At 42.7% G+C, this 15456-nt stretch overlaps 1 protein-coding gene across 7 annotated transcripts in view; it reads left to right on the plus strand.

Annotated features, from left to right (window-relative positions):
- The window catches only part of magi1b (membrane associated guanylate kinase, WW and PDZ domain containing 1b), a 131691-nt gene that overhangs the window by 80623 nt on the left and 35612 nt on the right, over positions 1 to 15456 (plus strand). For 4 of the 7 annotated variants that reach the window (XM_041033054.1, XM_041033056.1, XM_041033055.1 and 1 more), the window contains exons 3-10: positions 242 to 361; positions 3349 to 3591; positions 6119 to 6344; positions 7117 to 7199; positions 8162 to 8197; positions 11710 to 11767; positions 12765 to 12898; positions 14061 to 14180. In XM_041033054.1, coding sequence (XP_040888988.1) covers positions 242 to 361; positions 3349 to 3591; positions 6119 to 6344; positions 7117 to 7199; positions 8162 to 8197; positions 11710 to 11767; positions 12765 to 12898; positions 14061 to 14180 — 1020 coding nt within the window. Of the gene's footprint in view, positions 1 to 241; positions 362 to 3348; positions 3592 to 4859; positions 5113 to 6118; positions 6345 to 7116; positions 7200 to 8161; positions 8198 to 11709; positions 11768 to 12764; positions 12899 to 14060; positions 14181 to 15456 lie in introns of those variants that run through there. The other 3 variants (XM_041033057.1, XM_041033059.1, XM_041033060.1) reach the window with 2 other exon arrangements.

The following is a 15456-nucleotide window of genomic DNA, read 5'->3' on the forward strand; positions in this document are numbered from 1 at the left end:
TTACCAACATTAAATGTTATTTAGCATAGTAAATACTATCTTCCAGACATGGTACATCGTCTGTCTTATTTACGTAAAGCCCTGGAAATGGAAGTGGCCATGAAACATATAATGATAAGAAGAAAAATGGTCGCTAAAGCAGTTTTCGGATGGTGCATCTTAAAAAGAACAACAACTTAGATGAATGTGGTACAAGGAGGGGACTGATTTTGCTAATTCCTACTCTTTCTTTGATGTGCAGGTACAACCCGCGCCCCACGAGAAGGAGAAGTTAGTGGCGTGGACTACAACTTCCTCTCAGTGGAGGACTTTCTGGAATTGGAGAAGAGTGGGACCCTGTTGGAGATAGGAACGTATGAAGGTAAATTGAGTAACTACTACAGATAAATGTTGGGGGTTTGTTAACTATAAGGGAACAGACCCCTACTGATCCCTCATACTTGGAGAGGAGTAGAAAACTTTTTTGGGTGAACCAGCACTATGGATCTGCCTAGTCTGCCTTTTTAGGTGTTGTTTGATTTCCTCTAAAGATATTTTAGGTAAGATAAGGCAGTATGGGAAAATGCAACATCTATCACTTTAAGCACTGTTCTCTACCTTGCATTTCAGTGCCCATTTTGTAGCTTTGGTTGTCCAGTTTTTTTCATGGAGAACTGACACAACACAGACAATGTGACTTTATGTTGACATCGTACCAGAAAAACTATAATAACATTTTCAGATAAGTTTCAAATATAGAATCAAATATAGAATATAGAATCAAAATTAAACATCATTACACACAAAATGTGCTTTTACAGACAAAGAACACTTGATCCTTCAATAACACAAATGTAGCGGATGCTTCCAGAGGCTTTGTGTTGGGTTTATCAGACACAGCTTTCACTGTCATCTCTCTCTGTAGCTGTTTTCACAAATGAGCTCCAGATATTATCCAGAGAATCAGGTGTGGACATGGTCCAGAGTTGCCCTTTGAGACATGCAGTATACAGAAGGAGACTGTTCACATGAGATGTGTTCACACCCACTAGAAATACTGCATTTGGTTTAGGCAAAGGGTGGCACCTGGGTAAAGCATGCAGAGCAGGAGACGGGATGGAAACGTCATCAACACGCTGCTCACTGTCAATTTTCTGGACAATGACCTCCTCTAATCACACATCGGCTCAATCGGACATTACACAGATTTTGCACTAGTGAGCTGGTAAAGTCAGTTAAATGTCCAGCTCAACTGACTCAGACATTTACATTCACACATACAGCTTATATTAGCTAATGTGTTGAAAAGTTCATGGTGTTGAAAGTGCTAGTGCTGAAAGCAGTTTGTCAATAAGTGAACATGCTCGAATTATCAGGTGGGATTTAACGTGAGTCAAGTCGGGTCTGCTCCAACGAGAGAAAATAACCGAGCCCCTCTGTACCTGCAGCCAGCGCTTACATGCGCCCACCCATGGCACATTGTCAGCAAGCAGGCATGTTGTGTCCCTGTCCAGGCCAATCAGCCTGTTTCTGTACAGGTGTATCTGCAGACACAACAGGAGGGAACCATATCCCCACTCTGCTTCCAGCTGGTGCTCAAAACATGCCTGCCACAGTCACAGAGCACATGCTTTGCTTTGCATCGACATTCAGCAGTCATACTGAAAGCAGTCTATTGCACTAATGTCTCAACATATGATCTCCTCAATACATTGTAGAACAATGCAGCAGGAAGACATGTACAGTTTCTCAGATGTTCTCTTGCTCTTTGGTATGTGATGGCACAAAGTATATGTCGCATAAAGTACACAAGACTTCTGCTTTGCTGATGAACTAAAGTCACTAGTGACACAGGAAGAACTGCAAACAGACACACAACTGTGTAGCACCTCCATTCAGTCACACTGTTTAATTGTCTGCTTTGTCCACGTAGCTTGTTCAGTGTTCCATAACAATGGATTTCCCTCCAACAGCAAACCAAGAGAAGCAAACAAAGCCGATGGACTTCTGACTACCGACTGTCTCACTCACTTCCTCTGATGACAGGCTTCTATATGCTTTAAACAAGCTAGTTGTGTGACATTGTTTGACAACATCAGACTGTGAAGTGCCTAGCCAGATGAACTTGATGATATAGTCAGAAGATGGTACCATAGAGAAGGGTGGTATGATCCCGGTTGGGCTCACAGATGTATTTGCCACTTCGTTGTAGGTCGGTCAGTTGTGTTCATCTCACAGTTAAGATATTTCCTTTTGCACCAAAGGCATCATTGTCTTACAACTGTCTATAGGCATTAGAAACAAGCAATGATGGTAAAAAGAGGGTACGACATTCTGGTCCAAATTAACAATATTTAAGTTATTACCCTGTTTTAATTCATTATGTGATCTGAGATGACACTGTGAGTCTGTGTTAAAAGTCCACTGGCATCATGCATGAATTCACACCTGAATATTTCCATCACCATGTTTAACTTTTATATTCTGCTGTAATAGCTGCTAATACATGTTCTGCTATTGGGCTTAAAAGGACCAGTGTGTGGGGCTTAGGGGGATATATTGGCAGAAATTGAAAAATAATATCCATAATTCTGTTTTCATTAGTATATAATCACCTGAAATTAAGAATTGTGTTTTCATTAGCTTAGAATGAGCCCGTCATATCTATATAGGGAGTGGGTCCTCTTCCATGGAGCCTGCCACATTGCACCTCCTTGTTTCTACTGTAGCCCAGAAATTAACAAACCAAACACTGGCTCTGGAGAGGGTCTTTCACATTTTCTCATCACATGAAGGCCACCGTAGGTTCTCCTACACGCTTGGAAAGGGAAGGGTGAAGGAGGGACATTCACGTGGTTGCAATCTGCAACCTGCTTTCCTAGATACCACTAAATCCTACACATTGGTCCTGTAAAAGTTAGGCTCAAGTTCTTCACCAGTTTGACTCACAAAATATCACCGTAATTGAATTATAAAAGCTGGAAATTGTGTGGTATATTATTGAAGTAAAACTTTCATTAGTTTTTGGTAAGTTAAAACAAAGTGGTGTTAGTTGTAAACTTTATTTGGACCAAACTAGAAAGACATTTAGTTTTGCTTCAGAGGTTCACATTCTCCCACAGACAAATCCAGCCTCTATTTGCATACAAAGGCCATGACTACACCCCCTCCAACACACACACACACACACACACACACACACACACACACACACACACACACACACACACACACACACACACACACACACACACACACACACACACAACCCTTTGACCCCTCCTCTCTTGTCCTCCTACTAAAATGCCCTTCTTTTCTCTGTCTTTTTTAATCCCCCCCCCGCCTCCCGCCTTCTTTTTTGTTGCCTAGGTAACTATTATGGGACGCCCAAGCCACCGGTGCAGCCCCCCGGTGGGAAAGTGATTAGCAGTAGCGGTAGCGGCGGTGATGCCCCTCTGCCAGACGGGCTCAGCGGTAGCCTGCCGGGCTCGCAGCACTCCACTCCCCGACGCACCAAGTCCTACAATGACATGCACAATGCTGGAATAGTGCCTGGAGAGCAGCAGCAGGAGGACGACGAGGACCTCCCTGACATGAACAGTAGCTTTACAGGTACGTACGGAGGACAGGACATCAAGGAGGAAAGAGGAAAAGGCAGAGTATGTGGATGGACAATAGTGGAATTGATACATGCCTTAAAGGGTTTTAGATACTTGAGTCTTAAGCTTAAAAGTGAGGAGTGTCAGTGACACACTGGTCCTGTTATGTGGTTTAACATGACGTAAAGTCAAAAGTAAGTCTGAAATCCTTAAGAGACAAGCTTTTAAGTGCATCTCTGGTAAAATGGCACTTGTGTTGTTTTCTATTTCAAATTAAAAATACTAGTGAGACCATGTTAACACCTTGAACTCACAGGTAGACAACTCGAGAAACAATAATAGTCACTTAATTAGTCAACTGAAAGACTCTTGATAATTCATTTATTGTTTGTTAAATGCTATCTAGTTGCACTCTATGAGCTCTTTTTGGGTCTTGAGCCAGACAAAGGACTAAAGTTATTGCTTTAGTCCTTTGCTAATAGCATAGATCGATCACTGATGGGTGATTGTCTGTAGCCTGTACACAGTGCTGGGGCACCAAACACTCTGCACATTCCTCTTCTCTAGATGTTAGTGTGATCACAGATGTGCGTTTTGTTTGTTAAGCAGTTTCATACTGTGAGTGGGGAGGCAAAACTCAATAGCAAGTGGTCACTCAAGACGCATTTGAAATACATTCTGAGGCCCTTTGTGAACAAAATTCTGTCTCAAATGGACTTAGAGACAATTTTCTTTTTATTTGGATGCAAAATACCAGGCCGGAGCAGGCCCCAAGGCTGGCAGCATACTGCAAACTAAATTAAATTTGGCATCCTCACACAGGCAACAGCCAAACTGAAGTGCAGAATTTGGCATTGATAAACACCGTGTGTACAGGCTAGCTAGCCTCTGTCAGGTTTATCCACCTTCTCACTGTTTAGCTTGCAACGGATCAACAGCTGTCATGTGACCAGCTGCACAACACTTATTGTTGTTGTTTACTTTCTTTTTCATATGCTAGCTGTAGTTGTGTGTTCACTCCTTGTTTTGAGGAACTTACATCATGACTCACATGCTCTATCAGCTGGCGTGGACACCTTTAAAACAAACAGACCTTAAGTCAGCGAGTACACAGGCAGCTGCTCGCAGAGCTGTCTTCGACAGCAGCCTGAGAACATGCTGTGTTTTATTTAGCTTGGAGGATAACACCAGAATGTGATCCTAGTTTCTGAAGCTGTGTTTGGGAGGAAAGAAAACGAGAATGTGAGTGGCGATGGATGAAGTGGGAGGGGAAGGAAGTGAAGACAAGGCAGAAGGAAATTAAAGAGAAAGGGGGGAGTGCCTGAGAGCGGGTAAAGTGGGCAAATCTGAAGAGGATTGGACAGAGAGAGAGAGAGAAAGAGGAGCAAGGGAAGTTTGTAATTTGTGAAGGAGGATACACTCAGAAAATGAAAAAGTAGGAGAAAGAGCACAAAAGACGTGGAGAAAGAGAGAAGAAGAAAGAGAGCGCTTTGGCATGGTGAGGGGCTGCAGAACACAAGAGCTTCTTTGATTGGTGAGTAAGTGGTCTCAGGGTTTGACTACATCTGCCTGTATCCATATGTCCAGAAATGTAAAATAGTGCCATCTGGCTGCAAGCAGCAGAGGCTGGATTACTGAGCAACCTCCATGTTTGAAATAATTTTTAATGGCATTATTAGTATTTTGTAGGTTGTTTGTGTTTGTGAATAAGAGGGAGATTTTATTTTTGTTCATTTAAAATGATTGGAAATATGATGCTGATATCAGTGCTGTTTTTTTAAAGCAGCTGTAAGAGGAATGCTTTTGGATTAAATGACTTACTGCTGTCATTTTTCAATATTTCCTCTTGTGTGTTAGTAGGTCAGTAGGCATTGTAAGGAGGTTGACTCAGCCCTAAAGCTGCTTCTGCCATGTGTTTTTAGAAGGTGGGACCAAAAGTTGTTTATTTGCCGTCTGAGAGCTATGAGGGTGCCAGTCAAGTGTGAGTGTGAAAATGAGCAGGAAGGCAGGTGATAGCACTTCAGAGGCCATGGTTCTAGGTGTGAACTGCCCACTCAGCAGGCTTAACTGAAATAAATGTCTTCATAGCTGTAAGAAGTAGTGTAGGATAAATGGAGATACTACACAGGAAAAGGAGATTTCTCTTTGATGTGAACATTTTAGGAATACAGTGAGTCCAAAGTCGAAATTCTTGACCCCTTTCACCTTCCAGTTTTTCCTTGCTCTGATAAATATTTTTCTTCATACAGCACAGTCTGTCATGTTAGCAGCCTGGCTAAAATTTACCCTGTGTCTTGTGGCACTATGTCCCTTACACTGAAAATCAACTCAGATTGGCCAGGGAGGCTATTTTAGCAGTGGAAGCAATTGTTCCTGCGAAAGCCATTTTTAGTTGACACTTTTGGTTGACCATGTATCGAGGCACCTCTCGTGGCACTCAAATTGCTGTCACCGCTACTTTTTGTCCCTGAAAGTGTTACCAGCCTCTTGCGGCCAAAATATTCTTAACACCAAGCCGTGTTTGTTTTTGATCCCCCAAGGAGACTCTAGTGAATTAGACGAGATTCATCACTCGGTGCGCCCCTTCGCCCCCCGCCAGAGTGACCCGTCCTACGCTGGGACAACCCCCTCACCACCGGCCACCACGGAGAGCACACAGCAGACACACTCTCACCTGAGCCATCCTCCCCCGGAGGACCCGCTGGGACCTCTGCCTGACAACTGGGAGATGGCCTACACCGAGAACGGAGAGGTCTACTTTATAGAGTAAGTAACTCAAGATGCTGTACATACACATGAAATGTCTGTTTTTGGTGGCTGCTGCTTTAGCTTAAGGAGAAAGTCTGTAAAGAAAATCGGTATATATAGTGTTTAACTCAAAGATCAGAAAGTCTGGACACAAGATTGTTAAGTTCCACTTTGTAATCTGAGTATAGGAACAGCGTATTTTCTCAGGCTGTAGATGCAGGCCCATGTTTCTACTTGATATATGATGTTGTGGAGAGTAATTTCAAGCTTTTAGTTCAAGTATGGAACCATCTTACTTTCATGCAGCTAATATACTTTCAGGCGTGTAAGTGAGCTTGAACAAAGATTCAGGATAATAAAGTCTTAAAGATATAAAATTGGGGAGAAGTGAACAGTTCACAGTGACCTGGTTACTTATTGTTATTGTGACCTATTAGAACTAGAGTCTAACTGATTGAAAATACTCAGTATAGCACAATAAGTTTGTAATAATGACCATCGCCTCTGTGAGATTCATAAAGGATAGTCCAGTTTCAGTGATTTATAACAGACTCAACTCCTGTGCTTTACATTCAGAAGCTATTCCTCTATAAAACAAAACACTGGTGTTCTATGTTTTCTTTGGGCTTTGCGATAAACCATCAAATCTTCATGAAAAAAATGTAAAATACAATCTTTAGATTCTATCAGCATCGAGGAAATCCTTCTTCCTCCTTGCCAGATATGAGGAGGGTTTTGTTTCCCTGGCATTTCTTTTACCTCCAGGTAATTGTATCCTTGTATCCTTTAGCCACAATACAAAAACCACCTCCTGGATAGACCCTCGGTGCCTGGACAAGCCTCAGAAACCCCTGGAAGAATGTGAAGATGATGGTATGTCCATGCGAGAGAATGGTTTCCAAGAGATTGTTTGTTTATGCAAAATCTTCTAAATGTTACACCCCTTGGGATCATGATGCATTTTATTTGGTGTTTTGGAGTTTTTTCAAAGTGTTTAAGTCCAAGGTTTCCCCAAACTGTTTCTTCAGTTTAAAAGGACTAGTAAAGATAAATACCTATGGGTGATTACAACATATCATTAGCTAATCAATTGTGTTATTTGCTTTGAAATTACCCCTGTATTTAGTGCTTTAGTTACAGTAGTAAGTAATGACCCAGCTGACTTTTGGAAGATTTTATCAAAAACATGAGCAGGAAAACACCAAATACCTTCTCTAATCACTCGTTTAACAAAGTTGTAATCTTGTGAAAATCAAACATTCCTATGCCAGAGTAGCAGTTCTCCCAGCAGCCCTTAGGTGTCAGTGTTGGGTCACAGAAAATGTTGAGCAGTCAATGGGTGACTCTGCACTGCTCTGCTATGCTCCTTCTTTCAGCTGTTTGTCAGAGGCAAAGTATGCCCTCCCTGACCTACACTGAGGCGTCCTGCTTCCTCAGAGACGTTTAACACAGATTTTCAACCATACATGTTTGCAGAGAGACACACAAACTGTGTTTTTTATGAAGTGATGAGGCATGTGATTTGTGCAGTTATATTTATATTCCAACATGTATAATAAAAAACGAATATAATAAAAATCTGAAGCTCCATTGTTGCTTCAGACCACACACACAGATCCAGTCATTTGGCAGAAAGAAGCCTTGTGATTTTTGTAAACATGGATTGTCACATGAGGCTGAGGCTCTGGCTTGATTAACTCTTGCCACCTAGTGGCCATTTGTTATTACTGCATTTAACTAACTCAGTTGTGCACCTTTTCCCCCCTCTCTGTCCTCCTTCTCTGTCCCCTTTAACAATGATTTTGTGGTCCTGTGGTGTCCATCCTGCTGAGCAGAAGGGGTCCATACAGAAGAGCTGGACAATGACCTAGGTAGGCACTTTATCTTTTGCTCCACCCTATTTAATAGGTAATTACGTCTTTCAGCCCAAAATTCTCCATCCCACCATCAGTGTCACCTTGGTTTGCTCATATTGTTGAAATTCACATTGTTTCAGCTGAATTTAAAGAGGCTGAAATGGGTAAGTGACGATATGCACGACACCACCACTGGTGGCTCATACAGAGTCACTGACAGTTGGTGAGAGGTGACTGTGACAGTGACTCTAATCGTCTAGAAATGAGACATTATGCGTTCAGAGATTTGACCTTTATCTAGCCTACCCTCAGTACGTGGCTTTGACAGACACTCACTGTATATGATCAGAAAACTGGCCTTACACACAACTGTCAACTCACCCACATGCTACCAGACAACCTGACACACCACACACACACAACTCACACATCAACAGACTAACATTTCATACATATGAGACGATGGCTGATCCGAAGAAGATTGTTATAATGATGATTTTCTAATGGGTTTCTGTCTGAGGCAGACAGCAGCAGGGCCCTTTTTTTGCCCAAAGGCCTATCAGCACACTAACTAGCCTATCAGACACAGCGGCGTGGCCACTTGTGCAGGATAAATGGTGTCTGGAGACTGTGCCCTGCACCATTATGCACTGGTAATGAATGATGTCATTCCATCAGAGGAGAGAATGGATTAATGGTTATACTAGCCCCTTATGATGAACGCGTTTTGACATGATGTGGAAGTACATTGAAATGCAGGGATAAAAAGAATAAATACACAGATTTCATATTATTCACTAACCTTTTTAAAGAACTTGGAATGGCACTGTATGCATATTGCTGTTGTCATGGGAAAGAATGGCACCTCTGTGCTTGTGTTAGCTTGATATATAATCACTAAGTTTTGTAAAATTGGATTTGATAGATTTTCCTTACCTCCAGGTTTAGGGGATTTTCCTAGCTTGTGACACCAATTTTATGTATCAGAACTCAGTATAATTTTTCATCACCAGCTGAAGCTGCATTAATCTGTATTTTTTTATATCATGTGAAAGGGATCACCCACACAGACATATCACTCGTCTTTTATCCTCTTTCTAGTTCTTTTTGCCAGCAGCAGACAGCTGTTTTCAGCAAACAACAATAAATAAATAAGTAGAAGAAAGAAGGAACACCCGATACATAAAAGTTAACCCAGCATCTATCAGGCATCCCTTCTTGTCTGCAGCTCCCATTGTTAAACAGCTGCCATGTTATAATCATCAGATCGGATGAGTCCCCTGTCCATAAGACAGCCCTCCACTGGATGAACATGTTCAATAATTATCGATCAGCAAAATCCAATACAGGTGGGCAAAGAAACGCAATTAACTTCAGTCCTCTGCGGAGGAGCAGGCTCAGGCATTTTATGAACGGCGGCACACATACATGAACAAATCCTCACACATGCATACACATGAACTCTCCCTTTGTAGCACATGCTTACTCGAGAGAAATCATTCGCAGCACTGTATCAAGAGAATGAGAAGCCAACAGTTAAACGTGTAATTCATCACGCTTGACTTCCCCTTGTATTCACAATATGTTTTGGTAGGTGGGATGTGGGAAGAAGAGGGGACGGGGGTGAGAAGAAAACACTGCTTAATGAGTGACAGATTTCTCTTCCTTTGTCTTTGTCATTTGCATTTCCGCACACTGAAATGTATACCTCACTGTTAAGATGGTTGCGGCACCAGATGTCCTCTCTGTGCTCTCTCACACACAGTCACCACACACACAGGTGCTCCTCCAGGAGCGGAACTAGTGCTGTGTGAAATCAAGTGGGTGATTAAAAATTTTGCGCAAGGCGAGGCGGGACCACATTCCATTTAACGTTCCAGTTCAAAACATCTGAATGATAATTCACCATGCCTGTTTTCTGGGTTCACCCTGCTACAGCAGCACAAACGCTGTAACCTTGAATTGCTTTTTTTTTTTTTTTTATGCTGCATGTGCTTTTTGTATTAACTGCATTTAGCAGGGTGAAGAAAATATGGAGTAATCACAGCTCAAGTTGCTTACAAGCATCAAAACGACAGCTGTGATTGCAGATTCATCTTTGCTTGCTCTAAATCACTTTCAAACCATGGCTACCAGTCTTGCAAACTGTCATCTACAGCATAGGCTGTAGGATGGTGTGTGTCATGTACAGACAATTTAACAATTTCCCATCCAGCATTTTCATTGCATCTACTGCTGACTCCACTCCAACCAAGGGCCCTCCTCATTAGAAAGCAGAGGGAGGCTCTCCAAGTTGGATGATTGTAATTACCTAATCTACTCGCACACGGGGCGAGGCGTAATTGGCCGAGGGTAATAATATGTAAAACCTATACATCACAGGAGAGGATTATTGGACAGTCTGTGTTTGTAGCCAATTAGAAGCCTCTGACTTTATCTGTGTGGAGGCCAGCTGCTGTAATCAGACTATAGAACTGAATCAGTTGGCCTTGTCGGAGATAACGGCATCACTCTCTCTGGAAAACACTGTAGAAACACAGCAAGTTTGCACCACTGGGCAATTACACACTGCTGAAGTGGTCCTGGTCATGTTCATATCTTTTCCTAATCAGCGTTGATTGCAACAAATTTCACTTGTACTGTCTGTAGAAGTGTCTGTACATGTGTGCTTCCATCACTGTGAGTAAGCAGCCGCTTTCAATGCCACCTCCTCATGTGACGCAGATTTTCAGTCCACTCAGAATGTGAGCTTAGTGTGTAGAGTAGGAGGTGTAACAGGTGGAGTCAGGTCTGAGGTAAATTCACACAAAACCACAGTGACTTGACAACAGCAGCACGAAGGACGCAAACTTTAACAGGGTACTTCTGTGTTTAGCCAAGGACAGATGTCTTTTCACTAATTTGGCCATTAAATGAATTAGAAATGTGTCTTTGTTTAAACATTTCTCACTGGGATGAGAAAAAGATTAAGAAAGAAAGTCATGTCTTCCTTCAAAAAAAAAAAAAAAAATCATCCAATCATGTTATCACTTTTTGCTGCACGTTCTCAGATTCAAGTCTCTTCAAACCAAGTGTGTTTAGTGTGCTTTTGTACAATGGTTACAAACCCTGAATTGTTCTTCCTCCTCCTCCTCCTCCCCAAGTTTCGCCTCCTTCTTACCCTCACCCTCTCTCTGACCCACTCACCATTCCTTTCTCCCACTCCCTTTCATCTCTCCATCCCTCCATTCATCCATCCATCTCAACCCAAGGGGGTCTTGCTCTGTTGTTATCTGATGTGTGGAAATGTCAGCAGTGTGAGGGGACGGGGGGCAGCCAGACAGCTTGCGAGGCTGTTGAGTCACTCTGGCCCTGGAGACTGACTGACAGGCAGACACAACGGAGAGGCAAAAGGTCTCCAAAGGCCTTGCCATGAATGGCTCAATGCATGGCCTGCAGCGACTTCACAGCCTTGAGTTTTCCTCATTTCCGCTGTCTCACCCTGCTTTATTTTACCCCTGTTGTTTTTTCTTTTCTTTTTTTTTTAGAACTTCCACCGGGATGGGAGAAAATAGACGATCCAGTGTATGGGGTCTACTATGTTGAGTAAGTGATGTACGCTATATAACACAAGGATGCTCATGCACAAATGCACGTGCTGGTGCTGCACACAGGCCTGCAGGAAGACGAAGAAATGGCCTTCTTGCGTTTTTATTCTTGCACATGAGTAGAAATGCTTTCACACAATTTCTGTCTAACAAAAGAAACTCTTGACCTCACTGTATATATCAGCTGCTCTAATGTATGTACAGTTCTGCTGTAAGACGTCACAGCCAGATTTTGCCTCAGCTATTCTGGTCTTTTGTAGACTGGAAAATGTAGGCCATTTTGTTTCTGTCATTACCGTTTGGGAAACCATGCAGGGAGTGTGTGTGTGTGTGTGTGTGTGTGTGTGTGTGTGCATCTCATCTTGTGTGAAGAACCTGGGCCTCGATATTAATATGAATATATTTCATGCATTTTAGATGTAGTTCAAAGCAGCACCTGGAGGCTCAAGGCTTTGGCATTTCTATTTTTCTCCCTCTTTGTGCAATATTTTTTTTTCTAATATACATTATTCAGAATTTCCTTCATTTGCCGTATAATGTGGTGCTTTCAGGTGTCAGTCTTTTAGTTGGAAACCTTCCAGGGTTTGTGTGTGATGTGAAAGGCGTTTGTAGTTTCTCTGAATTAAGCCATCATCACAATAGGACTTTTTTTGATGTGATTTGTGGGTGTGATTGTGTCGTGCATGTCTCAGACAGGAGTTCCGGTGTACGTGTGGACAAATGCATGCGTATTGTGCCACTGTGTGTGCCACTATTAATCAAAGCTTATCGCCATGTCTCCCCTCCCTTTCTTGACCCTATCTCTCTCTTCTATTATCTCCTCCTCTCCTCTGTGTCTGTCCTCCCTCCCTGTTACGCTCCACTTTCCTGCTGATATTTACCTCTTCTCCTACATCCTGTTTTCTATTCTTATTTTCTGTGTTCCCTATTATTCACTCCCCCTGTCATTTATTCCTTACCTCCTTCCACTCATCCCTCCTTCCACCGTCCCAAAGTCATATCAACAGGAAGACCCAGTATGAGAATCCAGTGCTGGAGGCTAAGAGGCGCAGGCAGCTGGAACAGCAGCAGCCTCAGCAGCCTCAGCCCCAAAGCCAGCAGCCACCTGAAGGTGAGCGCTACATCCGAGGTTCGTTCACAAGCCCCCACCAAGGGCGTCATTTCCTTTCTTTCTATTCATGTGTGCGACTGAGTTGTCTGCAAATGTGTCTGTGTGTGTGCACGTGAGACTGTGTCTGTCTTTATACCAGTTATTGCTACAGTACTACTTGATGTTGCCTGCTACTACCTTATGATTTGCTAAGTGCCCTTCCATAAAGGCATAACTATTATTTGCGGCTGCACCACGCAGCCTTTTTGAAGTTAATTTCTGTTTTCTGTGTTGCCTTCAGATACTTGTTTGTGGTAATAACTTGAAAGCTTTTTTTCCTCCCCCAAGGAGAAGACAGGTAAGTTAGACTTCAACTGAAAATGATCCGCCTGCTAAAGAGAGTCCCGTTCCCAATTTGTGTCACCTGATAAAGCACTAAGTGGAGCCAGCAATAAAACTAATAATGTAGCATTTCTGCTCACACAGCTGCCAAAACTCAACCAGTAGGTAGCTTTAAGCTTCTCCTGCTTCCTCTCTCAAAACCTTATGCATTCACAGGACGTCCCGCAGAGAGATTAATTGTAAATGCAGGCCAGCCCACATGGGGACTCTCCTATCACGCTCCACCTTCTGCTCATTCAGCAGAAATCATTTGATTCCACTCGATTACCTGCTGACTTTACTCCCGTCTGAAAGTTCAATCTTTCGTCCAAAAAAAAAAAAAAAAAAACTCAATACCTTCAAGCAGGGTTTTTACCCATTTTTTTTCACCTCTGCATTGATTCCGTCTCGCTGTTGAGAATATTAATGAAGGTTGTAGTCTGATTGGTGCCATGATGCTGCAACAAGGTGATTAATCAAAGAAGGTGGCCGTTATGAAGAAATGGGTTGCTCTATTTTCACACACCTCCATTTATTTTCAATAATTTAGGAAGATGTGAAACAGTGTTAAAGGCTTTGTAAACATGTGCGACCCCTTCAACCTGCGTTTACACACAATCTCATTGTTTGTCAAAGGGGAGACGTGAAACTGTAATGCAGGTTTCACATAATCTCTGGGTAGTTAGACTTTCTGAGCCAAACCCACATCACAGTAGGCCACGTTGTCCCAGAGCCCTTAGCCCTGGTTTCTTCCGCAAGTAGGACGGTTGTGCACCTGTTTAGACCCCATCTAGAGAACTTGCGCCTCTTGCTGTTGCAGAATGGATCGAGGACTCCACGTTGGCAGGGGCCCCTCTGGCCAGCTATGCTGCCAACCACCAGGAGACCTACAGGGACCCTCAGACAGGACCCACAGTGCCCAACGCGATGGGACAAAAAAGTAAGTTTTCATCGGTAGAATTAAAGTGTGAGAGCTCGTGAAAAGAGGATTATTCATTACTTTCTGTTTCCATGCTGTGTTACCCAGAGGGACTTATTATGAGTTAAACCAAATTCAGCTCTTACAGTGTAGTTTGTTTTCCTGAGCCGTTGCCTTGGGCCATGTTTGAGTTTTCATGATGGAGAACCAGTTATGAATTGACACTATAAAGCAACTCTCTGTATAAATTTCATCATATATTATTAATAAGTCAAATAAAATCCAACTCATTCGTTATAAACATTAGAGAGTATTTCTATAAAATACTCTTGACAAAGGTCCAGAGGGACGGAAACGTCAGTATGATCAATAAATTGTGATGCTGAGCAAGAGCAGTGTGTGGGTTCTTCTTTTATTCCAACACTGAACGACACTATCCAGCACACCTCCATCTCAGACAGCTGGATGTGCAAATATCTCCCTTGAAAAAAAAAAAATTATATACAGTAGACTACATTTTTCCAAGAGAGCACTCAAGGCAATGTTTGTATTTTTGTAAAGACGCGCTGAATGTCACTCTGCCAAGTACCGTTTCGTTTCACATACGTGCACCCCTCTGTGTTTACTGTAGCCACATGTTGATCCTCATGGAACCTCTGTTATGCTGTTCCAATTTTTGGATCAAATAATGGCCTGATTTCACCCGTCATTTAGCACTGCACACACACACCTACAGACACAGTGTCTAGCCATTACTGTGTGTATTTCTCCTGGTTGCCAGCTCCTTTTATACCAGCCTCCCACTAGCAGCTTGTCTAATTAGCACAGCCATGGCAGAGAATTAACTGCCTCACCCTGTCTCTCTCTCTTACTCTCCCTTGTTACTCTGTCAGCCGCCTTTTCCTTTTTCTTTCATCAATCTCTTTATTTTATCACACTGACCGTCTTGCTGGCTTTTGTTTTGTCTCCCACCACTCTCTGCTTTGGTTCGATTGTTGGTTCTGTCTGCCTTTCCATCATTCTAACTCTGTCTCTCCCCGGCTCCCACCATCTCTGACTTTGCTATTCTGTACTGTCCTAGGCTTTGACATTCCTCCAGAGAAAGACGTCATTTGAAATCTCTTTATCTCACTCCTTGCTTTCATGTTTCTCCTGCTTCCTGGTCTGTTTTTACATCTCTGGATCCCTTGTGGATAAAGCCGCCATCTCAGCACGCAGTTTTGTTACATCTTGCCTGTTCTGAAAAATGCTATTCAAAGGCATCGCACACAAACATACACAAACACACGCGCACACA

Source organism: Toxotes jaculatrix, chromosome 3, assembly GCF_017976425.1.
Source record: "Toxotes jaculatrix isolate fToxJac2 chromosome 3, fToxJac2.pri, whole genome shotgun sequence".
NCBI lineage: Eukaryota > Metazoa > Chordata > Actinopteri > Toxotidae > Toxotes > Toxotes jaculatrix.